Raw genomic sequence first — 19,993 nt, 5'->3', positions numbered from 1 at the left:
GGGGGCCGGTCTGGGTGGTCTCGGGACGATCATGGTCAATGTTTGGGGTGTAGAATGTCTCCTGTTGTGGGGTCACTGACTGTCGTCCCCTTCTCTCCCTCCACAGCTAGGTTTGATGAAGCCATTGCGGAGCATCGTCAGGAGCTGGTCCTATGTGAGGGTCTGGGGGACGTCATCGGCTGCGCTGTCGCCAATCGCAGAATCGGCGAGTGCTTTGCAGAGTTGGGGAATTATGAGGCGGCTCTGAAGGTGGGTGCTGTCCCCTGGGGGTCCCCTGGTCGTCTGCGCGGGGCTCTCCATCAGGTAGACTTGTCATATTCCTGTCATTGGAGGTGGTGCAGCAGCTGCGGCCCCGACTAACGTCACATGATCGGGTCCGGCACTGGTGATACATGACGCACGAGTGTGAGGTCTATACAAGGACTGCAGTGTTATTACAGACTTTCTGCTTCAATTTCTTAATATTTTCAAGATCTCTGCATTCTCTCTGTGAATAGAAATCTTCCTGTTTTATATTTAGGCCCTGTTCACACTGAGTTTTTTTGACGAGTTTTTTGGGGCAGAAACCACGCCAAAAAACTCCTCAAAAACCGCCCGAAAATGCCTCCCATTGATTTCACCACGTGTAAAAAAAACTCGTCGTGGTAAAAAGAAGCAACATGACCCATCTTGAGGCGGTTTCCGCCTCCAAAACCCCATTTCAATGAGTCAGAAAAAGGAAAAAAAAACCTCGACGAGTGTTTTGACGAGTTTTTGTCAAACCTCTGTGCATTTTCCTCCTGCAAAAAACTCTGTGTGAACACAGCCTTAGAGCCTGAGTCGGGATCACAGAGCTGAGGGTTGTTACAATGTATCAGCCTGGAGTACAGGAGAGATTAGCGCACATTCTATATTGATGAAGCTTTATTTGCCTGGACCGGCCCTGTAGTAATGGCGCTGCCAAGAAAACGTATAAATAACCTGAGGAAATGTGTAGAAAAAGGCGTTTCTTCCAGCGTTTTCCTTTAATCCTTATTATCGTTGTCCCGAAAATATGACGCCAAATATTACAGAGAAAATACTGCACCAATCTGTAACAACCGATCAACGTAACCAGACGCCATTTATCCCACAGATCTAGAGGGTCCATAGTGTGACTGATCTTACAGTAGAGGCTCCATAGTGTGACTGCTCTTACAGTAGAGGTTCCATAGTGTGACTGCTCTTACAGTAGAGGTTCCATAGTGTGACTGCTCTTACAGTAGAGGTTCCATAGTGTGGCTGCTCTTACAGTAGAGGTTCCATAGTGTGACTGATCTTACAGTAGAGGCTCCATAGTGTGACTGCTCTTACAGTAGAGGTTCCATAGTGTGGCTGCTCTTACAGTAGAGGTTCCATAGTGTGACTGATCTTACAGTAGAGGTTCCATAGTGTGACCGCTCTTACAGTAGAGGCTCCATAGTGTGACTGCTCTTACAGTAGAGGCTCCATAGTGTGACTGCTCTTACAGTAGAGGTTCCATAGTGTGACTGATCTTACAGTAGAGGTTCCATAATGTGACTGCTCTTACAGTAGAGGATCCATAGTGTGACTGATCTTACAGTAGAGGCTCCATAGTGTGACTGCTCTTACAGTAGAGGTTCCATAGTGTGACTGCTCTTACAGTAGAGGTTCCATAGTGTGACTGTTCTTACAGTAGAGGCTCCATAGTGTGACTGATCTTACAGTAGAGTCTCCATAGTGTGACTGCTCTTACAGTAGAGGCTCCATAGTGTGACTGATCTTACAGTAGAGTCTCCATAGTGTGACTGCTCTTACAGTAGAGGCTCCACAGTGTGACCGCTCTTACAGTAGAGGTTCCATAGTGTGACTGCTCTTACAGTAGAGGCTCCATAGTGTGACTGATCTTACAGTAGAGGTTCCATAGTGTGACTGATCTTACAGTAGAGGTTCCATAGTGTGACCGCTCTTACAGTAGAGGTTCCATAGTGTGACTGATCTTACAGTAGAGGTTCCATAATGTGACTGCTCTTACAGTAGAGGATCCATAGTGTGACTGATCTTACAGTAGAGGCTCCATAGTGTGACTGCTCTTACAGTAGAGGTTCCATAGTGTGACTGCTCTTACAGTAGAGGTTCCATAGTGTGACTGTTCTTACAGTAGAGGCTCCATAGTGTGACTGATCTTACAGTAGAGTCTCCATAGTGTGACTGCTCTTACAGTAGAGGCTCCATAGTGTGACTGATCTTACAGTAGAGTCTCCATAGTGTGACTGCTCTTACAGTAGAGGCTCCACAGTGTGACCGCTCTTACAGTAGAGGCTCCATAGTGTGACTGATCTTACAGTAGAGGTTCCATAGTGTGACTGATCTTACAGTAGAGGTTCCATAGTGTGACCGCTCTTACAGTAGAGGTTCCATAGTGTGACCGCTCTTACAGTAGACATTCCATAGTGTGACTGATCTTACAGTAGAGGCTCCATAGTGCTCCATAGTGTGACTGATCTTACAGTAGAGGCTCCATAGTGTGACTGATCTTACAGTAGAGGTTCCATAGTGTGACTGCTCTTACAGTAGAGGTTCCATAGTGTGACTGATCTTACAGTAGAGGTTCCATAGTGTGACTGCTCTTACAGTAGAGGTTCCATAGTGTGACTGATCTTACAGTAGAGGTTCCATAGTGTGACTGCTCTTACAGTAGAGGTTCCATAATGTGACTGCTCTTACAGTAGAGGATCCATAGTGTGACTGATCTTACAGTAGAGGCTCCATAGTGTGACTGCTCTTACAGTAGAGGCTCCATAGTGTGACTGCTCTTACAGTAGAGGTTCCATAGTGTGACTGCTCTTACAGTAGAGGTTCCATAGTGTGACTGCTCTTACAGTAGAGGTTCCATAGTGTGACTTCTCTTACAGTAGAGGCTCCATAGTGTGACTGATCTTACAGTAGAGGTTCCATAGTGTGACTGCTCTTACAGTAGAGGCTCCATAGTGTGACTGCTCTTACAGTAGAGGATCCATAGTGTGACTGATCTTACAGTAGAGGCTCCATAGTGTGACTGCTCTTACAGTAGAGGTTCCATAGTGTGACTGTTCTTACAGTAGAGGCTCCATAGTGTGACTGCTCTTACAGTAGAGGCTCCATAGTGTGACTGCTCTTACAGTAGAGGTTCCATAGTGTGACTGATCTTACAGTAGAGGCTCCATAGTGTGACTGCTCTTACAGTAGAGGCTCCATAGTGTGACTGCTCTTACAGTAGAGGATCCATAGTGTGACTGCTCTTACAGTAGAGGCTCCATAGTGTGACTGCTCTTACAGTAGAGGTTCCATAGTGTGACTGCTCTTACAGTAGAGATTCCATAGTGTGACTGATCTTACAGTAGAGGTTCCATAGTGTGACTGCTCTTACAGTAGAGGTTCCATAGTGTGACTGCTCTTACAGTAGAGGTTCCATAGTGTGACTGCTCTTACAGTAGAGGCTCCATAGTGTGACTGCTCTTACAGTAGAGGCTCCATAGTGTGACTGCTCTTACAGTAGAGGCTCCATAGTGTGACTGCTCTTACAGTAGAGTTCCATAGTGTGACTGCTCTTACAGTAGAGGGTTCCATAGTGTGACTGCTCTTACAGTAGAGGGTCCATAGTGTGACTGCTCTTACAGTAGAGGTTCCATAGTGTGACTGCTCTTACAGTAGAGGTTCCATAGTGTGACTGCTCTTACAGTAGAGGTTCCATAGTGTGACTGATCTTACAGTAGAGGCTCCATAGTGTGACTGCTCTTACAGTAGAGGTTCCATAGTGTGACTGATCTTACAGTAGAGGTTCCATAGTGTGACTGATCTTACAGTAGAGGCTCCATAGTGTGACTGATCTTACAGTAGAGGTTCCATAGTGTGACCGCTCTTACAGTAGAGGCTCCATAGTGTGACTGATCTTACAGTAGAGGTTCCATAGTGTGACTGCTCTTACAGTAGAGGCTCCATAGTGTGACTGCTCTTACAGTAGAGGTTCCATAGTGTGACTGATCTTACAGTAGAGGTTCCATAGTGTGACTGCTCTTACAGTAGAGGTTCCATAGTGTGACCGCTCTTACAGTAGATGCTCCATAGTGTGACTGATCTTACAGTAGAGGCTCCATAGTGTGACTGCTCTTACAGTAGAGGCTCCATAGTGTGACTGCTCTTACAGTAGAGGTTCCATAGTGTGACTGATCTTACAGTAGAGGCTCCATAGTGTGACTGATCTTACAGTAGAGGTTCCATAGTGTGACTGATCTTACAGTAGAGGCTCCATAGTGTGACTGCTCTTACAGTAGAGGCTCCATAGTGTGACTGCTCTTACAGTAGAGGCTCCATAGTGTGACCGCTCTTACAGTAGAGTTCCATAGTGTGACTGCTCTTACAGTAGAGGGTCCATAGTGTGACTGATCTTACAGTAGAGGTTCCATAGTGTGACTGCTCTTACAGTAGAGGCTCCATAGTGTGACTGCTCTTACAGTAGAGGTTCCATAGTGTGACTGTTCTTACAGTAGAGGTTCCATAGTGTGACTGCTCTTACAGTAGAGGCTCCATAGTGTGACCGCTCTTACAGTAGAGGTTCCATAGTGTGACTGCTCTTACAGTAGAGGTTCCATAGTGTGACTGCTCTTACAGTAGAGGTTCCATAGTGTGACTGATCTTACAGTAGAGGCTCCATAGTGTGACTGCTCTTACAGTAGAGGTTCCATAGTGTGACTGCTCTTACAGTAGAGGTTCCATAGTGTGACTGATCTTACAGTAGAGGTTCCATAGTGTGACTGCTCTTACAGTAGAGGTTCCATAGTGTGACTGATCTTACAGTAGAGGCTCCATAGTGTGACTGCTCTTACAGTAGAGGTTCCATAGTGTGACTGCTCTTACAGTAGAGGTTCCATAGTGTGACTGATCTTACAGTAGAGGTTCCATAGTGTGACTGCTCTTACAGTAGAGGTTCCATAGTGTGACCGCTCTTACAGTAGATGCTCCATAGTGTGACTGATCTTACAGTAGAGGCTCCATAGTGTGACTGCTCTTACAGTAGAGGTTCCATAGTGTGACTGCTCTTACAGTAGAGGTCCATAGTGTAACTGATCTTACAGTAGAGGCTCCATAGTGTGACTGCTCTTACAGTAGAGGTTCCATAGTGTGACTGCTCTTACAGTAGAGGCTCCATAGTGTGACTGCTCTTACAGTAGAGGTTCCATAGTGTGACTGATCTTACAGTAGAGGCTCCATAGTGTGACTGATCTTACAGTAGAGGTTCCATAGTGTGACTGCTCTTACAGTAGAGGGTCCATAGTGTGACTGATCTTACAGTAGAGGTTCCATAGTGTGACTGCTCTTACAGTAGAGGCTCCATAGTGTGACCGCTCTTACAGTAGAGGTTCCATAGTGTGACTGCTCTTACAGTAGAGGTTCCATAGTGTGACTGCTCTTACAGTAGAGGTTCCATAGTGTGACTGCTCTTACAGTAGAGGTTCCATAGTGTGACTGCTCTTACAGTAGAGGCTCCATAGTGTGACTGATCTTACAGTAGAGGTTCCATAGTGTGACTGCTCTTACAGTAGAGGCTCCATAGTGTGACTGCTCTTACAGTAGAGGCTCCATAGTGTGACCGCTCTTACAGTAGAGGTTCCATAGTGTGACTGCTCTTACAGTAGAGGTTCCATAGTGTGACTGCTCTTACAGTAGAGGTTCCATAGTGTGACTGATCTTACAGTAGAGGCTCCATAGTGTGACTGCTCTTACAGTAGAGGTTCCATAGTGTGACTGCTCTTACAGTAGAGGTTCCATAGTGTGACTGATCTTACAGTAGAGGTTCCATAGTGTGACTGCTCTTACAGTAGAGGTTCCATAGTGTGACTGATCTTACAGTAGAGGCTCCATAGTGTGACTGCTCTTACAGTAGAGGTTCCATAGTGTGACTGCTCTTACAGTAGAGGTTCCATAGTGTGACTGCTCTTACAGTAGAGGTTCCATAGTGTGACTGCTCTTACAGTAGAGGTTCCATAGTGTGACTGATCTTACAGTAGAGGCTCCATAGTGTGACTGCTCTTACAGTAGAGGTTCCATAGTGTGACTGCTCTTACAGTAGAGGTTCCATAGTGTGACTGCTCTTACAGTAGAGGTTCCATAGTGTGACTGATCTTACAGTAGAGGTTCCATAGTGTGACTGCTCTTACAGTAGAGGTTCCATAGTGTGACTGTTCTTACAGTAGAGGCTCCATAGTGTGACTTCTCTTACAGTAGAGGTTCCATAGTGTGACTGCTCTTACAGTAGAGGTTCCATAGTGTGACTGCTCTTACAGTAGAGGTTCCATAGTGTGACTGCTCTTACAGTAGAGGTTCCATAGTGTGACTGCTCTTACAGTAGAGGTTCCATAGTGTGACTGCTCTTACAGTAGAGGTTCCATAGTGTGACTGCTCTTACAGTAGAGGTTCCATAGTGTGACTGCTCTTACAGTAGAGGTTCCATAGTGTGACTGCTCTTACAGTAGAGGGTCCATAGTGTGACTGCTCTTACAGTAGAGGTTCCATAGTGTGACTGATCTTACAGTAGAGGTTCCATAGTGTGACCGCTCTTACAGTAGAGGTTCCATAGTGTGACTGCTCTTACAGTAGAGGCTCCATAGTGTGACTGATCTTACAGTAGAGGTTCCATAGTGTGACTGATCTTACAGTAGAGGCTCCATAGTGTGACTGCTCTTACAGTAGAGGTTCCATAGTGTGACTGCTCTTACAGTGGAGGTTCCATAGTGTGACTGCTCTTACAGTAGTGACCAGTATTTTTGTGTCTTGTCCCCTCCCCCAGTCTGTTATGTTTGCTGTCTCCTCCTCCAGCACCAGCGCGTTCACCTGGATTTGGCGCGGTCGGTCTCGTCGGACATTGAGGTGCAGCGGGCTCTGGCCACCATTGGCCGCACTTTCCTGTACAAGTGTGAAGCGGGGGATGTGGCAGCTCAGGGGCCGGCGGAGGAATCCTTCCTGAGGAGCCTGGAGATTGTGGACGATAAGCTGGAGGGTGAGGAATGTATCTGTATAATTGCCGCCGCCCCCGCACTTCTATAGGGGCTACAGGGGTAACCGTAATGCGTCAGGGCTGGGGTGCCTCACACAGGATCGGTGGTGGGGGCGGGGCCATGACCATTTTTTCCATCACCGATTGTTGGTATCTTGCAGGTCAGGTTTCTGTGAGGGATCAGAGTGAGATGCGGGCGCGGCTCTTCCTGAACCTCGGCTTCCTGTATGACATCATGGGTCAGGTGGACAAGTGCAGCGTCTACATCAGGAGGAGCATCTTCATAGCAGAGTAATGGCGGCCCCCTCACCTGTGATTCCGCCCCTCACCGGTGACCCCGCCCCTCACCGGTGACCACACCCATCACCGGTGACCCCGCCCCTCACCGGTGACCCCCACCCACTTGTGACTGTCCGCTCCCCCCCCCCCCCCCCGCCCGTGACTGTCCGCTCCCCACCATGCCCGTGACTGTCCGCTCCCCCGCCCGTGACTGCTCTCCTCCCCCCCGCCCGTGACTGGTCCGCTCTACCCCCCCCCCACCCACCTGTGACTGTCCACTCCCCCCCCCCGCGACTGTCCGCTCCCCCCCCCCCCCCCCCCGCGCCTGTCCGCTACCCCCCCACCCGCGACTGTCCGCTCCCCCCCCCCCGCGACTGTCCGCTCCCCCCCCCCGCGACTGTCCGCTCCCCCCCCCCCCGCGACTGTCCGCTCCCCCCCGCCCGTGACTGTCCGCTCCCCCCCCCCGCCTGTTACTGTCCGCTCCCCCCCCCCCCCCGCCCGTTACTGTCCGCTCCCCCCCCCGACCGCGATTTTCCGCTCCCCCCGCCCGCGATTTTCCGCGCTCTCTCCGCTCCCCCCGCCTGTGACTCTCCGCCCCTTTTCTTCCTCCTGCAGACAGACGCAGCTTCATGAAGATCTGTACAGAGCCAACTCCAACCTCGCCAGCATCCACCTACGCAAGGGCGAACACTCCAAAGCCATCCGCTGCTGGGAGGCGGCCCGGGAGTGCGCCCGACGCATGCGCGACAAGTATATGGAGAGTGAATGTTACTGCAGCATTGGCCAGGTGAGGGCGCTAGAGAGCAGGGCGATTACAGTCAGAGCCTCCGTCACCCCGCTCACTGTCTCTTCTCTACCTCCAGACTCTGCTGTCTCTGGGAGACTTCTCCGCAGGAAAACGCTCTCTCAAGAAAGCGTTCCTTCTAGGTAGTCTGCAGCCGTCTGACCGCGACACCGTGCGCCGCAACCTGAGATACGGTGATTTATCCTCCATACCTGGCTCACAACGACCGCATACCGGGGCCCCGGATCTGACCGCTTAAGAGCTTGTAGGGTCCACTAACCTTCCACACCACTTCCCTCCATCCAGGGGCCCAACATACGACCTCCACATCACTGACTCCTCTCCTGCTCCTCCAGGACACAACATACGACCTCCACATCACTGACTCCTCTCCTGCTCCTCCAGGACACAACATACGACCTCCACATCACTGACTCCTCTCCTGCTCCTCCAGGACACCACATACGACCTCCACATCATTGACTCCTATCCTCCACCTCCAGGACACAACATACGACCTCCACATCACTGACTCCTCTCCTCCACCTCCATGACACCTCATACGACCTCCACATCACTGACTCCTCTCCTCCATCTCCAGGACACCACATACGACCTCCACATCACTGACTCCTCTCCTCCATCTCCAGGACACAACATACGACCTCCACATCTCTGACTCCTCCCCTCCTCCAGGACACAACATACGACCTCCACATCACTGACTCCTCTCCTCCTCCTCCAGGACACAACATACGTCCTCCACATCACTGACTCCTCCCCTCCAGGACACAACAAACGACCTCCACATCACTAACTCCTCCTCCTCCAGGACCCCACATATGACCTCCACATCACTGACTCCTCTTCCTCCAGGACACAACATACGACCTCCACATCACTGACTCCTCTCCTCCTCCAGGACCCCACATATGACCTCCACATCACTGACTCCTCTCCACCTCCAGGACGCAATATATGACCTCCACATCACTGACTCCTCTCCTCCTCCAGGACACCACATACGACCTCCACATCACTGACTCCTCTCCTCCAGGACACCACATACGACCTCCACATCACTGACTCCTCTCCTCCTCCTCCAGGACACAACATACGTCCTCCACATCACTGACTCCTCCCCTCCAGGACACAACATACGACCTCCACATCACTGACTCCTCTCCTCCTCCTCCAGGACACAACATACGACCTCCACATCACTGACTCCTCTCCTCCTCCTCCAGGGCACAACATACGACCTTCACAGCACTGACTACTCTCCACCTCCAGGACGCAATATACGACCTCCACATCACTGACTCCTCTCCTCCTCCTCGAGGACACCACATACGACCTCCACATCACTGACTCCTCTCCTCCAGGACACCACATACGACCTCCACATCACTGACTCCTCTCCTCTCCTCCTCCAGGACACCACATACGACCTCCACATCACTGACTCCTCTCCTCCAGGACACCACATACGACCTCCACATCACTGACTCCTCTCCTCCTCCTCCAGGACACCACATACGACCTCCACATCACTGACTCCTCTCCTCCTCCTCCTCCAGGACACAACATACGTCCTCTACATCACTGACCCCTCTCCTCCTCCTCCAGGACACAACATACGACCTCCACATCACTGACTCCTCTCCTCCTCCTCCAGGACACAACATATGACCTCCACATCACTGACTCCTCTCCTCCTCCTCCAGGGCACAACATACGACCTCCCACATCACTGACCCCTCTCCTCCTCCTCCAGGACACAACATACGACCTCCACATCACTGACTCCTCTCCTCCAGGACACAACATACGACCCCCACATCACTGACTCCTCTCCTCCAGGACACAACATACGACCTCTACATCACTGACCCCTCTTCTCCTCCTCCAGGGCACAACATACGACCTCCCACATCACTGACTTCTCTCCTCCTCCTCCAGGACACAACATACGACCTCCCACATCACTGACTCCTCTCCTCCTCCTCCAGGACACCACATACGACCTCCACATCACTGACTCCTCTCCTCCTCCTCCAGGACACAACATACGACCTCCACATCACTGACTCCTCTCCTCCTCCAGGACACCACATATGACCTCCACATCACTGACTCCTCTCCTCCTCCTCCTCCAGGACACAACATACGACCTCCACATCACTGACTCCTCTCCTCCAGGGCACAACATACGACCTCCCACATCACTGACTCCTCTCCTCCTCCTCCTCCAGGACACAACATACGACCTCCACATCACTGACTCCTCTCCTCCAGGGCACAACATACGACCTCCCACATCACTGACTCCTCCCCTCCAGGATACAACATACGACCTCCACATCACTGACTCCTCTCCTCCAGGACACAACATACGACCTCTACATCACTGACCCCTCTTCTCCTCCTCCAGGGCACAACATACGACCTCCCACATCACTGACTTCTCTCCTCCTCCTCCAGGACACAACATACGACCTCCCACATCACTGACTCCTCCTCCTCCTCCAGGACACCACATACGACCTCCACATCACTGACTCCTCTCCTCCTCCTCCAGGACACAACATACGACCTCCACATCACTGACTCCTCTCCTCCTCCAGGACACCACATATGACCTCCACATCACTGACTCCTCTCCTCCTCCTCCTCCAGGACACAACATACGACCTCCACATCACTGACTCCTCTCCTCCAGGGCACAACATACGACCTCCCACATCACTGACTCCTCTCCTCCTCCTCCTCCAGGACACAACATACGACCTCCACATCACTGACTCCTCTCCTCCAGGGCACAACATACGACCTCCCACATCACTGACTCCTCCAGGATACAACATACGACCTCCACATCACTGACTCCTCTCCTCCAGGACACAACATACGACCCCCACATCACTGACTATTCTCCTCCTCCAGGACACAACATACGACCTCCACATCACTGACTCCTCTCCTCCTCCAGGACAAAACATACGACCTCCACATCACTGACTCCTCTCCTCCTCCTCCAGGACACAACATACGACCTCCACATCACTGACTCCTCTCCTCCTCCTCCAGGACACAACATACGACCTCCACATCACTGACTCCTCTCCTCCTCCTCCAGGGCACAACATACGACCTCCCACATCACTGACTCCTCTCCTACTCCTCCAGGACACAACATACGACCTCCACATCACTGACTCCTCTCCTCCAGGACACAACATACGACCTCCACATCACTGACTCCTCTCCTCCTCCAGGACACAACATACGACCTCCACATCACTGACTCCTCTCCTCCTCCAGGACACAACATACGACCTCCACATCACTGACTCCTCTCCTCCAGGACACAACATACGACCTCCACATCACTGACTCCTATCCTCCTCCACCTCCAGGACACAACATACGACCTCCACATCACTGACTCCTCTCCTCCTCCTCCAGGGCACAACATACGACCTCCCACATCACTGACTCCTCTCCTCCTCCTCCAGGACACAACATACGACCTCCCACATCACTGACTCCTCTCCTCCTCCAGGACACCACATACGACATCCACATCACTGACTCCTCTCCTCCTCCTCCAGGACACAACATACGACCTCCACATCACTGACTCCTCTCCTCCAGGACACAACATACGACCTCCACATCACTGACTCCTCTCCTCCTCCAGGACACAACATACGACCTCCACATCACTGACTCCTCTCCTCCTCCACCTCCAGGACACAACATACGACCTCCACATCACTGACTCCTCTCCTCCTCCTCCAGGGCACAACATACGACCTCCCACATCACTGACTCCTCTCCTCCTCCTCCAGGACACAACATACGACCTCCACATCACTGACTCCTCTCCTCCTCCAGGACACCACATATGACCTCCACATCACTGACTCCTCTCCTCCTCCTCCTCCAGGACACAACATACGACCTCCACATCACTGACTCCTCTCCTCCTCCTCCAGGGCACAACATACGACCTCCCACATCACTGACTCCTCTCCTCCAGGACACAACATACGACCCCCACATCACTGACTATTCTCCTCCTCCAGGACACAACATACGACCTCCACATCACTGACTCCTCTCCTCCTCCAGGACACAACATACGACCTCCACATCACTGACTCCTCTCCTCCTCCTCCTCCTCCAGGACACAACATACGACCTCCACATCACTGACTCCTCTCCTCCTCCTCCAGGACACAACATACGACCTCCACATCACTGACTCCTCTCCTCCTCCAGGACACAACATACGACCTCCACATCACTGACTCCTCTCCTCCTCCACCTCCAGGACACAACATACGACCTCCACATCACTGACTCCTCTCCTCCTCCTCCAGGGCACAACATACGACCTCCCACATCACTGACTCCTCTCCTCCTCCTCCAGGACACAACATACGACCTCCCACATCACTGACTCCTCTCCTCCTCCTCCAGGACACCACATACGACCTCCACATCACTGACTCCTCTCCTCCAGGACACCACATACGACCTCCACATCACTGACTCCTCTCCTCTCCTCCAGGACACAACATACGTCCTCTACATCACTGACCCCTCTCCTCCTCCAGGACACAACATACGACCTCCACATCACTGACTCCTCTCCTCCTCCTCCAGGACACAACATATGACCTCCACATCACTGACTCCTCTCCTCCTCCTCCAGGGCACAACATACGACCTCCCACATCACTGACCCCTCTCCTCCTCCTCCAGGACACAACATACGACCTCCACATCACTGACTCCTCTCCTCCTCCTCCAGGACACAACATACGACCTCCACATCACTGACTCCTCTCCTCCTCCAGGACACCACATATGACCTCCACATCACTGACTCCTCTCCTCCTCCTCCTCCAGGACACAACATACGACCTCCACATCACTGACTCCTCTCCTCCAGGGCACAACATACGACCTCCCACATCACTGACTCCTCTCCTCCTCCTCCAGGACACAACATACGACCTCCCACATCACTGACTCCTCCCCTCCAGGATACAACATACGACCTCCACATCACTGACTCCTCTCCTCCAGGACACAACATACGACCCCCACATCACTGACTATTCTCCTCCTCCAGGACACAACATACGACCTCCACATCACTGACTCCTCTCCTCCTCCAGGACACAACATACGACCTCCACATCACTGACTCCTCTCCTCCTCCTCCTCCAGGACACAACATACGACCTCCACATCACTGACTCCTCTCCTCCTCCACCTCCAGGACACAACATACGACCTCCACATCACTGACTCCTCTCCTCCTCCTCCAGGGCACAACATACGACCTCCCACATCACTGACTCCTCTCCTCCTCCTCCAGGACACAACATACGACCTCCCACATCACTGACTCCTCTCCTCCTCCTCCAGGACACAACATACGACCTCCACATCACTGACTCCTCTCCTCCTCCAGGACACAACATACGACCTCCACATCACTGACTCCTCTCCTCCAGGACACAACATACGACCTCCACATCACTGACTCCTCTCCTCCTCCACCTCCAGGACACAACATACGACCTCCACATCACTGACTCCTCTCCTCCTCCTCCAGGACACAACATACGACCTCCACATCACTGACTCCTCTCCTCCTCCTCCAGGACACAACATACGACCTCCACATCACTGACTCCTCTCCTCCTCCTCCAGGGCACAACATACGACCTCCCACATCACTGACTCCTCTCCTCCTCCTCCAGGACACAACATACGACCTCCCACATCACTGACTCCTCTCCTCCTCCTCCAGGACACAACATACGACCTCCACATCACTGACTCCTCTCCTCCAGGACACAACATACGACCTCCACATCACTGACTCCTCTCCTCCTCCAGGACACAACATACGACCTCCACATCACTGACTCCTCCCCTCCTCCTCCAGGACACCACATACGACCTCCACATCACTGACTCCTCTCATCCTCCTCCAGGACACCACATACGACCTCCACATCACTGACTCCTCCCCTCCTCCTCCAGGACACAACATACGACCTCCACATCACTGACTCCTCTCCTCCTCCTCCAGGACACAACATACGACCTCCACATCACTGACTCCTCTCCTCCTCCAGGACACCACATATGACCTCCACATCACTGACTCCTCTCCTCCTCCTCCTCCAGGACACAACATACGACCTCCACATCACTGACTCCTCTCCTCCAGGGCACAACATACGACCTCCACATCACTGACTCCTCTCCTCCTCCTCCAGGACACAACATACGACCTCCACATCACTGACTCCTCTCCTCCTCCAGCAGGGCACAACATACGACCTTCACAGCACTGACTACTCTCCACCTCCAGGACGCAATATACGACCTCCACATCACTGACTCCTCTCCTCCTCCTCCAGGACACCACATACGACCTCCACATCACTGACTCCTCTCCTCCAGGACACCACATACGACCTCCACATCACTGACTCCTCTCCTCTCCTCCTCCAGGACACAACATACGTCCTCTACATCACTGACCCCTCTCCTCCTCCTCCAGGACACAACATACGACCTCCACATCACTGACTCCTCTCCTCCTCCTCCAGGACACAACATATGACCTCCACATCACTGACTCCTCTCCTCCTCCTCCAGGGCACATCATACGACCTCCCACATCACTGACCCCTCTCCTCCTCCTCCAGGACACAACATACGACCTCCACATCACTGACTCCTCTCCTCCAGGACACAACATACGACCCCCACATCACTGACTCCTCTCCTCCAGGACACAACATACGACCTCTACATCACTGACTCCTCTCCTCCAGGGCACAACATACGACCTCCCACATCACTGACTCCTCTCCTCCTCCTCCAGGATACAACATACGACCTCCACATCACTGACTCCTCTCCTCCAGGACACAACATACGACCCCCACATCACTGACTATTCTCCTCCTCCAGGACACAACATACGACCTCCACATCACTGACTCCTCTCCTCCTCCAGGACACAACATACGACCTCCACATCACTGACTCCTCTCCTCCTCCTCCAGGACACAACATACGACCTCCACATCACTGACTCCTCTCCTCCTCCTCCAGGACACAACATACGACCTCCACATCACTGACTCCTCTCCTCCTCCTCCTCCAGGACACAACATACGACCTCCACATCACTGACTCCTCTCCTCCTCCACCTCCAGGACACAACATACGACCTCCACATCACTGACTCCTTTCCTCCTCCTCCAGGGCACAACATACGACCTCCCACATCACTGACTCCTCTCCTCCTCCTCCAGGACACAACATACGACCTCCCACATCACTGACTCCTCTCCTCCTCCTCCAGGACACAACATACGACCTCCACATCACTGACTCCTCTCCTCCAGGACACAACATACGACCTCCACATCACTGACTCCTCTCCTCCTCCAGGACACAACATACGACCTCCACATCACTGACTCCTCTCCTCCTCCACCTCCAGGACACAACATACGACCTCCACATCACTGACTCCTCTCCTCCTCCTCCAGGACACAACATACGACCTCCACATCACTGACTCCTCTCCTCCTCCTCCAGGACACAACATACGACCTCCACATCACTGACTCCTCTCCTCCTCCTCCAGGGCACAACATACGACCTCCCACATCACTGACTCCTCTCCTCCTCCTCCAGGACACAACATACGACCTCCCACATCACTGACTCCTCTCCTCCTCCAGGACACCACATACGACATCCACATCACTGACTCCTCTCCTCCTCCAGGACACAACATACGACCTCCACATCACTGACTCCTCCCCTCCTCCTCCAGGACACCACATACGACCTCCACATCACTGACTCCTCTCCTCCTCCTCCAGGACACAACATACGACCTCCACATCACTGACTCCTCTCCTCCTCCTCCAGGGCACAACATACGACCTCCCACATCACTGACTCCTCTCCTCCTCCTCCAGGACACAACATACGACCTCCACATCACTGACTCCTCTCCTCCAGGACACAACATACGACCTCCACATCACTGACTCCTCTCCTCCTCCAGGACACAACATACGACCTCCACATCACTGACTCCTCCCCTCCTCCTCCAGGACACCACATACGACCTCCACATCACTGACTCCTCTCATCCTCCTCCAGGACACCACATACGACCTCCACATCACTGACTCCTCCCCTCCTCCTCCAGGACACAACATACGACCTCCACATCACTGACTCCTCTCCTCCTCCTCCAGGACACAACATACGACCTCCACATCACTGACTCCTCTCCTCCAGGGCACAACATACGACCTCCCACATCACTGACTCCTCTCCTCCTCCTCCAGGACACAACATACGACCTCCCACATCACTGACTATTCTCCTCCTCCAGGACACAACATACGACCTCCACATCACTGACTCCTCTCCTCCAGGACACAACATACGACCCCCACATCACTGACTATTCTCCTCCTCCAGGACACAACATACGACCTCCACATCACTGACTCCTCTCCTCCTCCTCCAGGACACAACATACGACCTCCACATCACTGACTCCTCTCCTCCTCCTCCTCCTCCTCCAGGACACAACATACGACCTCCACATCACTGACTCCTCTCCTCCTCCTCCAGGACACAACATACGACCTCCACATCACTGACTCCTCTCCTCCTCCTCCTCCAGGACACAACATACGACCTCCACATCACTGACTCCTCTCCTCCTCCACCTCCAGGACACAACATACGACCTCCACATCACTGACTCCTCTCCTCCTCCTCCAGGGCACAACATACGACCTCCCACATCACTGACTCCTCTCCTCCTCCTCCAGGACACAGCATACGACCTCCACATCACTGACTCCTCTCCTCCAGGACACAACATACGACCTCCACATCACTGACTCCTCTCCTCCTCCAGGACACAACATACGACCTCCACATCACTGACTCCTCTCCTCCAGGACACAACATACGACCTCCACATCACTGACTCCTCTCCTCCTCCACCTCCAGGACACAACATACGACCTCCACATCACTGACTCCTCTCCTCCTCCTCCAGGGCACAACATACGACCTCCCACATCACTGACTCCTCTCCTCCTCCTCCAGGACACAACATACGACCTCCCACATCACTGACTCCTCTCCTCCTCCTCCTCCAGGACACCACATACGACATCCACATCACTGACTCCTCTCCTCCTCCTCCAGGACACAACATACGACCTCCACATCACTGACTCCTCTCCTCCAGGACACAACATACGACCTCCACATCACTGACTCCTCTCCTCCTCCAGGACACAACATACGACCTCCACATCACTGACTCCTCCCCTCCTCCAGGACACAACATACGACCTCCACATCACTGACTCCTCTCCTCCTCCTCCTCCAGGACACCACATATGACCTCCACATCACTGACTCCTCTCCTCCTCCTCCAGGACACAACATACGACCTCCACATCACTGACTCCTCTCCTCCTCCTCCTCCTCCAGGACACAACATACGACCTCCACATCACTGACTCCTCTCCTCCTCCTCCAGGACACAACATACGACCTCCACATCACTGACTCCTCTCCTCCTCCTCCTCCAGGACACAACATACGACCTCCACATCACTGACTCCTCTCCTCCTCCTCCAGGACACAACATACGACCTCCCACATCACTGACTCCTCTCCTCCTCCTCCTCCAGGACACCACATATGACCTCCACATCACTGACTCCTCTCCTCCTCCTCCAGGGCACAACATACGACCTCCCACATCACTGACTCCTCTCCTCCTCCTCCAGGACACAACATACGACCTCCACATCACTGACTCCTCTCCTCCTCCACCTCCAGGACACAACATACGACCTCCACATCACTGACTCCTCTCCTCCAGGACACAACATACGACCTCCACATCACTGACTCCTCTCCTCCTCCTCCAGGACACAACATACGACCTCCACATCACTGACTCCTCTCCTCCTCCTCCAGGGCACAACATACGACCTCCCACATCACTGACTCCTCTCCTCCAGGACACCACATACGACCTCCACATCACTGACTCCTCTCCTCCTCCTCCAGGACACAACATACGACCTCCACATCACTGACTCCTCTCCTCCTCCTCCTCCAGGACACAACATACGACCTCCACATCACTGACTCCTCTCCTCCTCCAGGACACCACATATGACCTCCACATCACTGACTCCTCTCCTCCTCCTCCAGGGCACAACATACGACCTCCCACATCACTGACTCCTCTCTTCCTCCTCCAGGACACAACATACGACCTCCACATCACTGACTCCTCTCCTCCTCCTCCACGACACAACATACGACCTCCACATCACTGACTCCTCTCCTCCTCCACCTCCAGGACACAACATACGACCTCCCACATCACTGACTCCTCTCCTCCTCCTCCAGGACACCACATACGACCTCCACATCACTGACTCCTCTCCTCCTCCTCCAGGACGCAACATACGACCTCCACATCACTGACTCCTCTCCTCCTCCACCTCCAGGACACAACATACGACCTCCACATCACTGACTCCTCTCCTCCTCCTCCAGGACACAACATACGACCTCCACATCACTGACTCCTCTCCTCCTCCTCCAGGACACAACATATGACCTCCACATCACTGACTCCTCTCCTCCTCCTCCAGGGCACAACATACGACCTCCCACATCACTGACTCCTCTCCTCCTCCTCCAGGACACAACATACGACCTCCCACATCACTGACTCCTCTCCTCCTCCTCCTCCAGGACACCACATACGACATCCACATCACTGACTCCTCTCCTCCTCCTCCTCCAGGACACAACATACGACCTCCACATCACTGACTCCTCTCCTCCAGGACACAACATACGACCTCCACATCACTGACTCCTCTCCTCCTCCACCTCCAGGACACAACATACGACCTCCACATCACTGACTCCTCTCCTCCTCCTCCAGGACACAACATACGACCTCCACATCACTGACTCCTCTCCTCCTCCTCCAGGGCACAACAATCGACCTCCCACATCACTGACTCCTCCTCCAGGACACAACATACGACCTCCCACATCACTGACTCCTCTCCTCCTCCACCTCCAGGACACAACATACGACCTCCACATCACTGACTCCTCTCCTCCTCCTCCTCCAGGACACCACATACGACATCCACATCACTGACTCCTCTCCTCCTCCTCCAGGACACAACATACGACCTCCACATCACTGACTCCTCTCCTCCAGGACACAACATACGACCTCCACATCACTGACTCCTCTCCTCCAGGACACAACATACGACCTCCACATCACTGACTCCTCTCCTCCAGGACACAACATACGACCTCCACATCACTGACTCCTCTCCTCCAGGACACAACATACGACCTCCACATCACTGACTCCTCTCCTCCTCCTCCAGGGCACCACATGCGACCTCCACATCACTGACTCCTCTCCTCCTCCACGACACAACATACGACCTCCACATCACTGACTCCTCTCCTCCTCCAGGACACCACATATGACCTCCACATCACTGACTCCTCTCCTCCTACTCCAGGGCACAACATACGACCTCCCACATCACTGACTCCTCTCCTCCTCCAGGACACCACATACGACCTCCACATCACTGACTCCTCTCCTCCAGGACACAACATACGACCTCCACATCACTGACTCCTCTCCTCCTCCAGGACACCACATACGACCTCCACATCACTGACTCCTCTCCTCCTCCTCCTCCTCCAGGACACCACATACGACCTCCACATCACTGACTCCTCTCCTCCTCCAGGACACC

At 52.9% G+C, this 19,993-nt stretch overlaps 1 protein-coding gene across 1 annotated transcript in view; it reads left to right on the top strand.

Moving 5' to 3' along the window:
- Positions 1-54: 54 nt before the first annotated feature.
- The window catches only part of TONSL (tonsoku like, DNA repair protein), a 45,114-nt gene continuing 25,175 nt past the window's right edge, over positions 55-19,993 (top strand). Inside the window, 5 exon segments of the mRNA XM_075847639.1 lie at positions 55-249; positions 6,835-7,015; positions 7,174-7,303; positions 7,907-8,078; positions 8,155-8,269. Of these exon segments, the coding sequence (XP_075703754.1) occupies positions 55-249; positions 6,835-7,015; positions 7,174-7,303; positions 7,907-8,078; positions 8,155-8,269 (793 nt within the window).

This window comes from Rhinoderma darwinii (assembly GCF_050947455.1).
Source record: "Rhinoderma darwinii isolate aRhiDar2 chromosome 5 unlocalized genomic scaffold, aRhiDar2.hap1 SUPER_5_unloc_53, whole genome shotgun sequence".
NCBI lineage: Eukaryota > Metazoa > Chordata > Amphibia > Anura > Rhinodermatidae > Rhinoderma > Rhinoderma darwinii.
The sequence above is the reverse complement of the archived record's forward strand: the minus strand, read 5'-3'. Positions and strand labels throughout refer to the sequence as shown.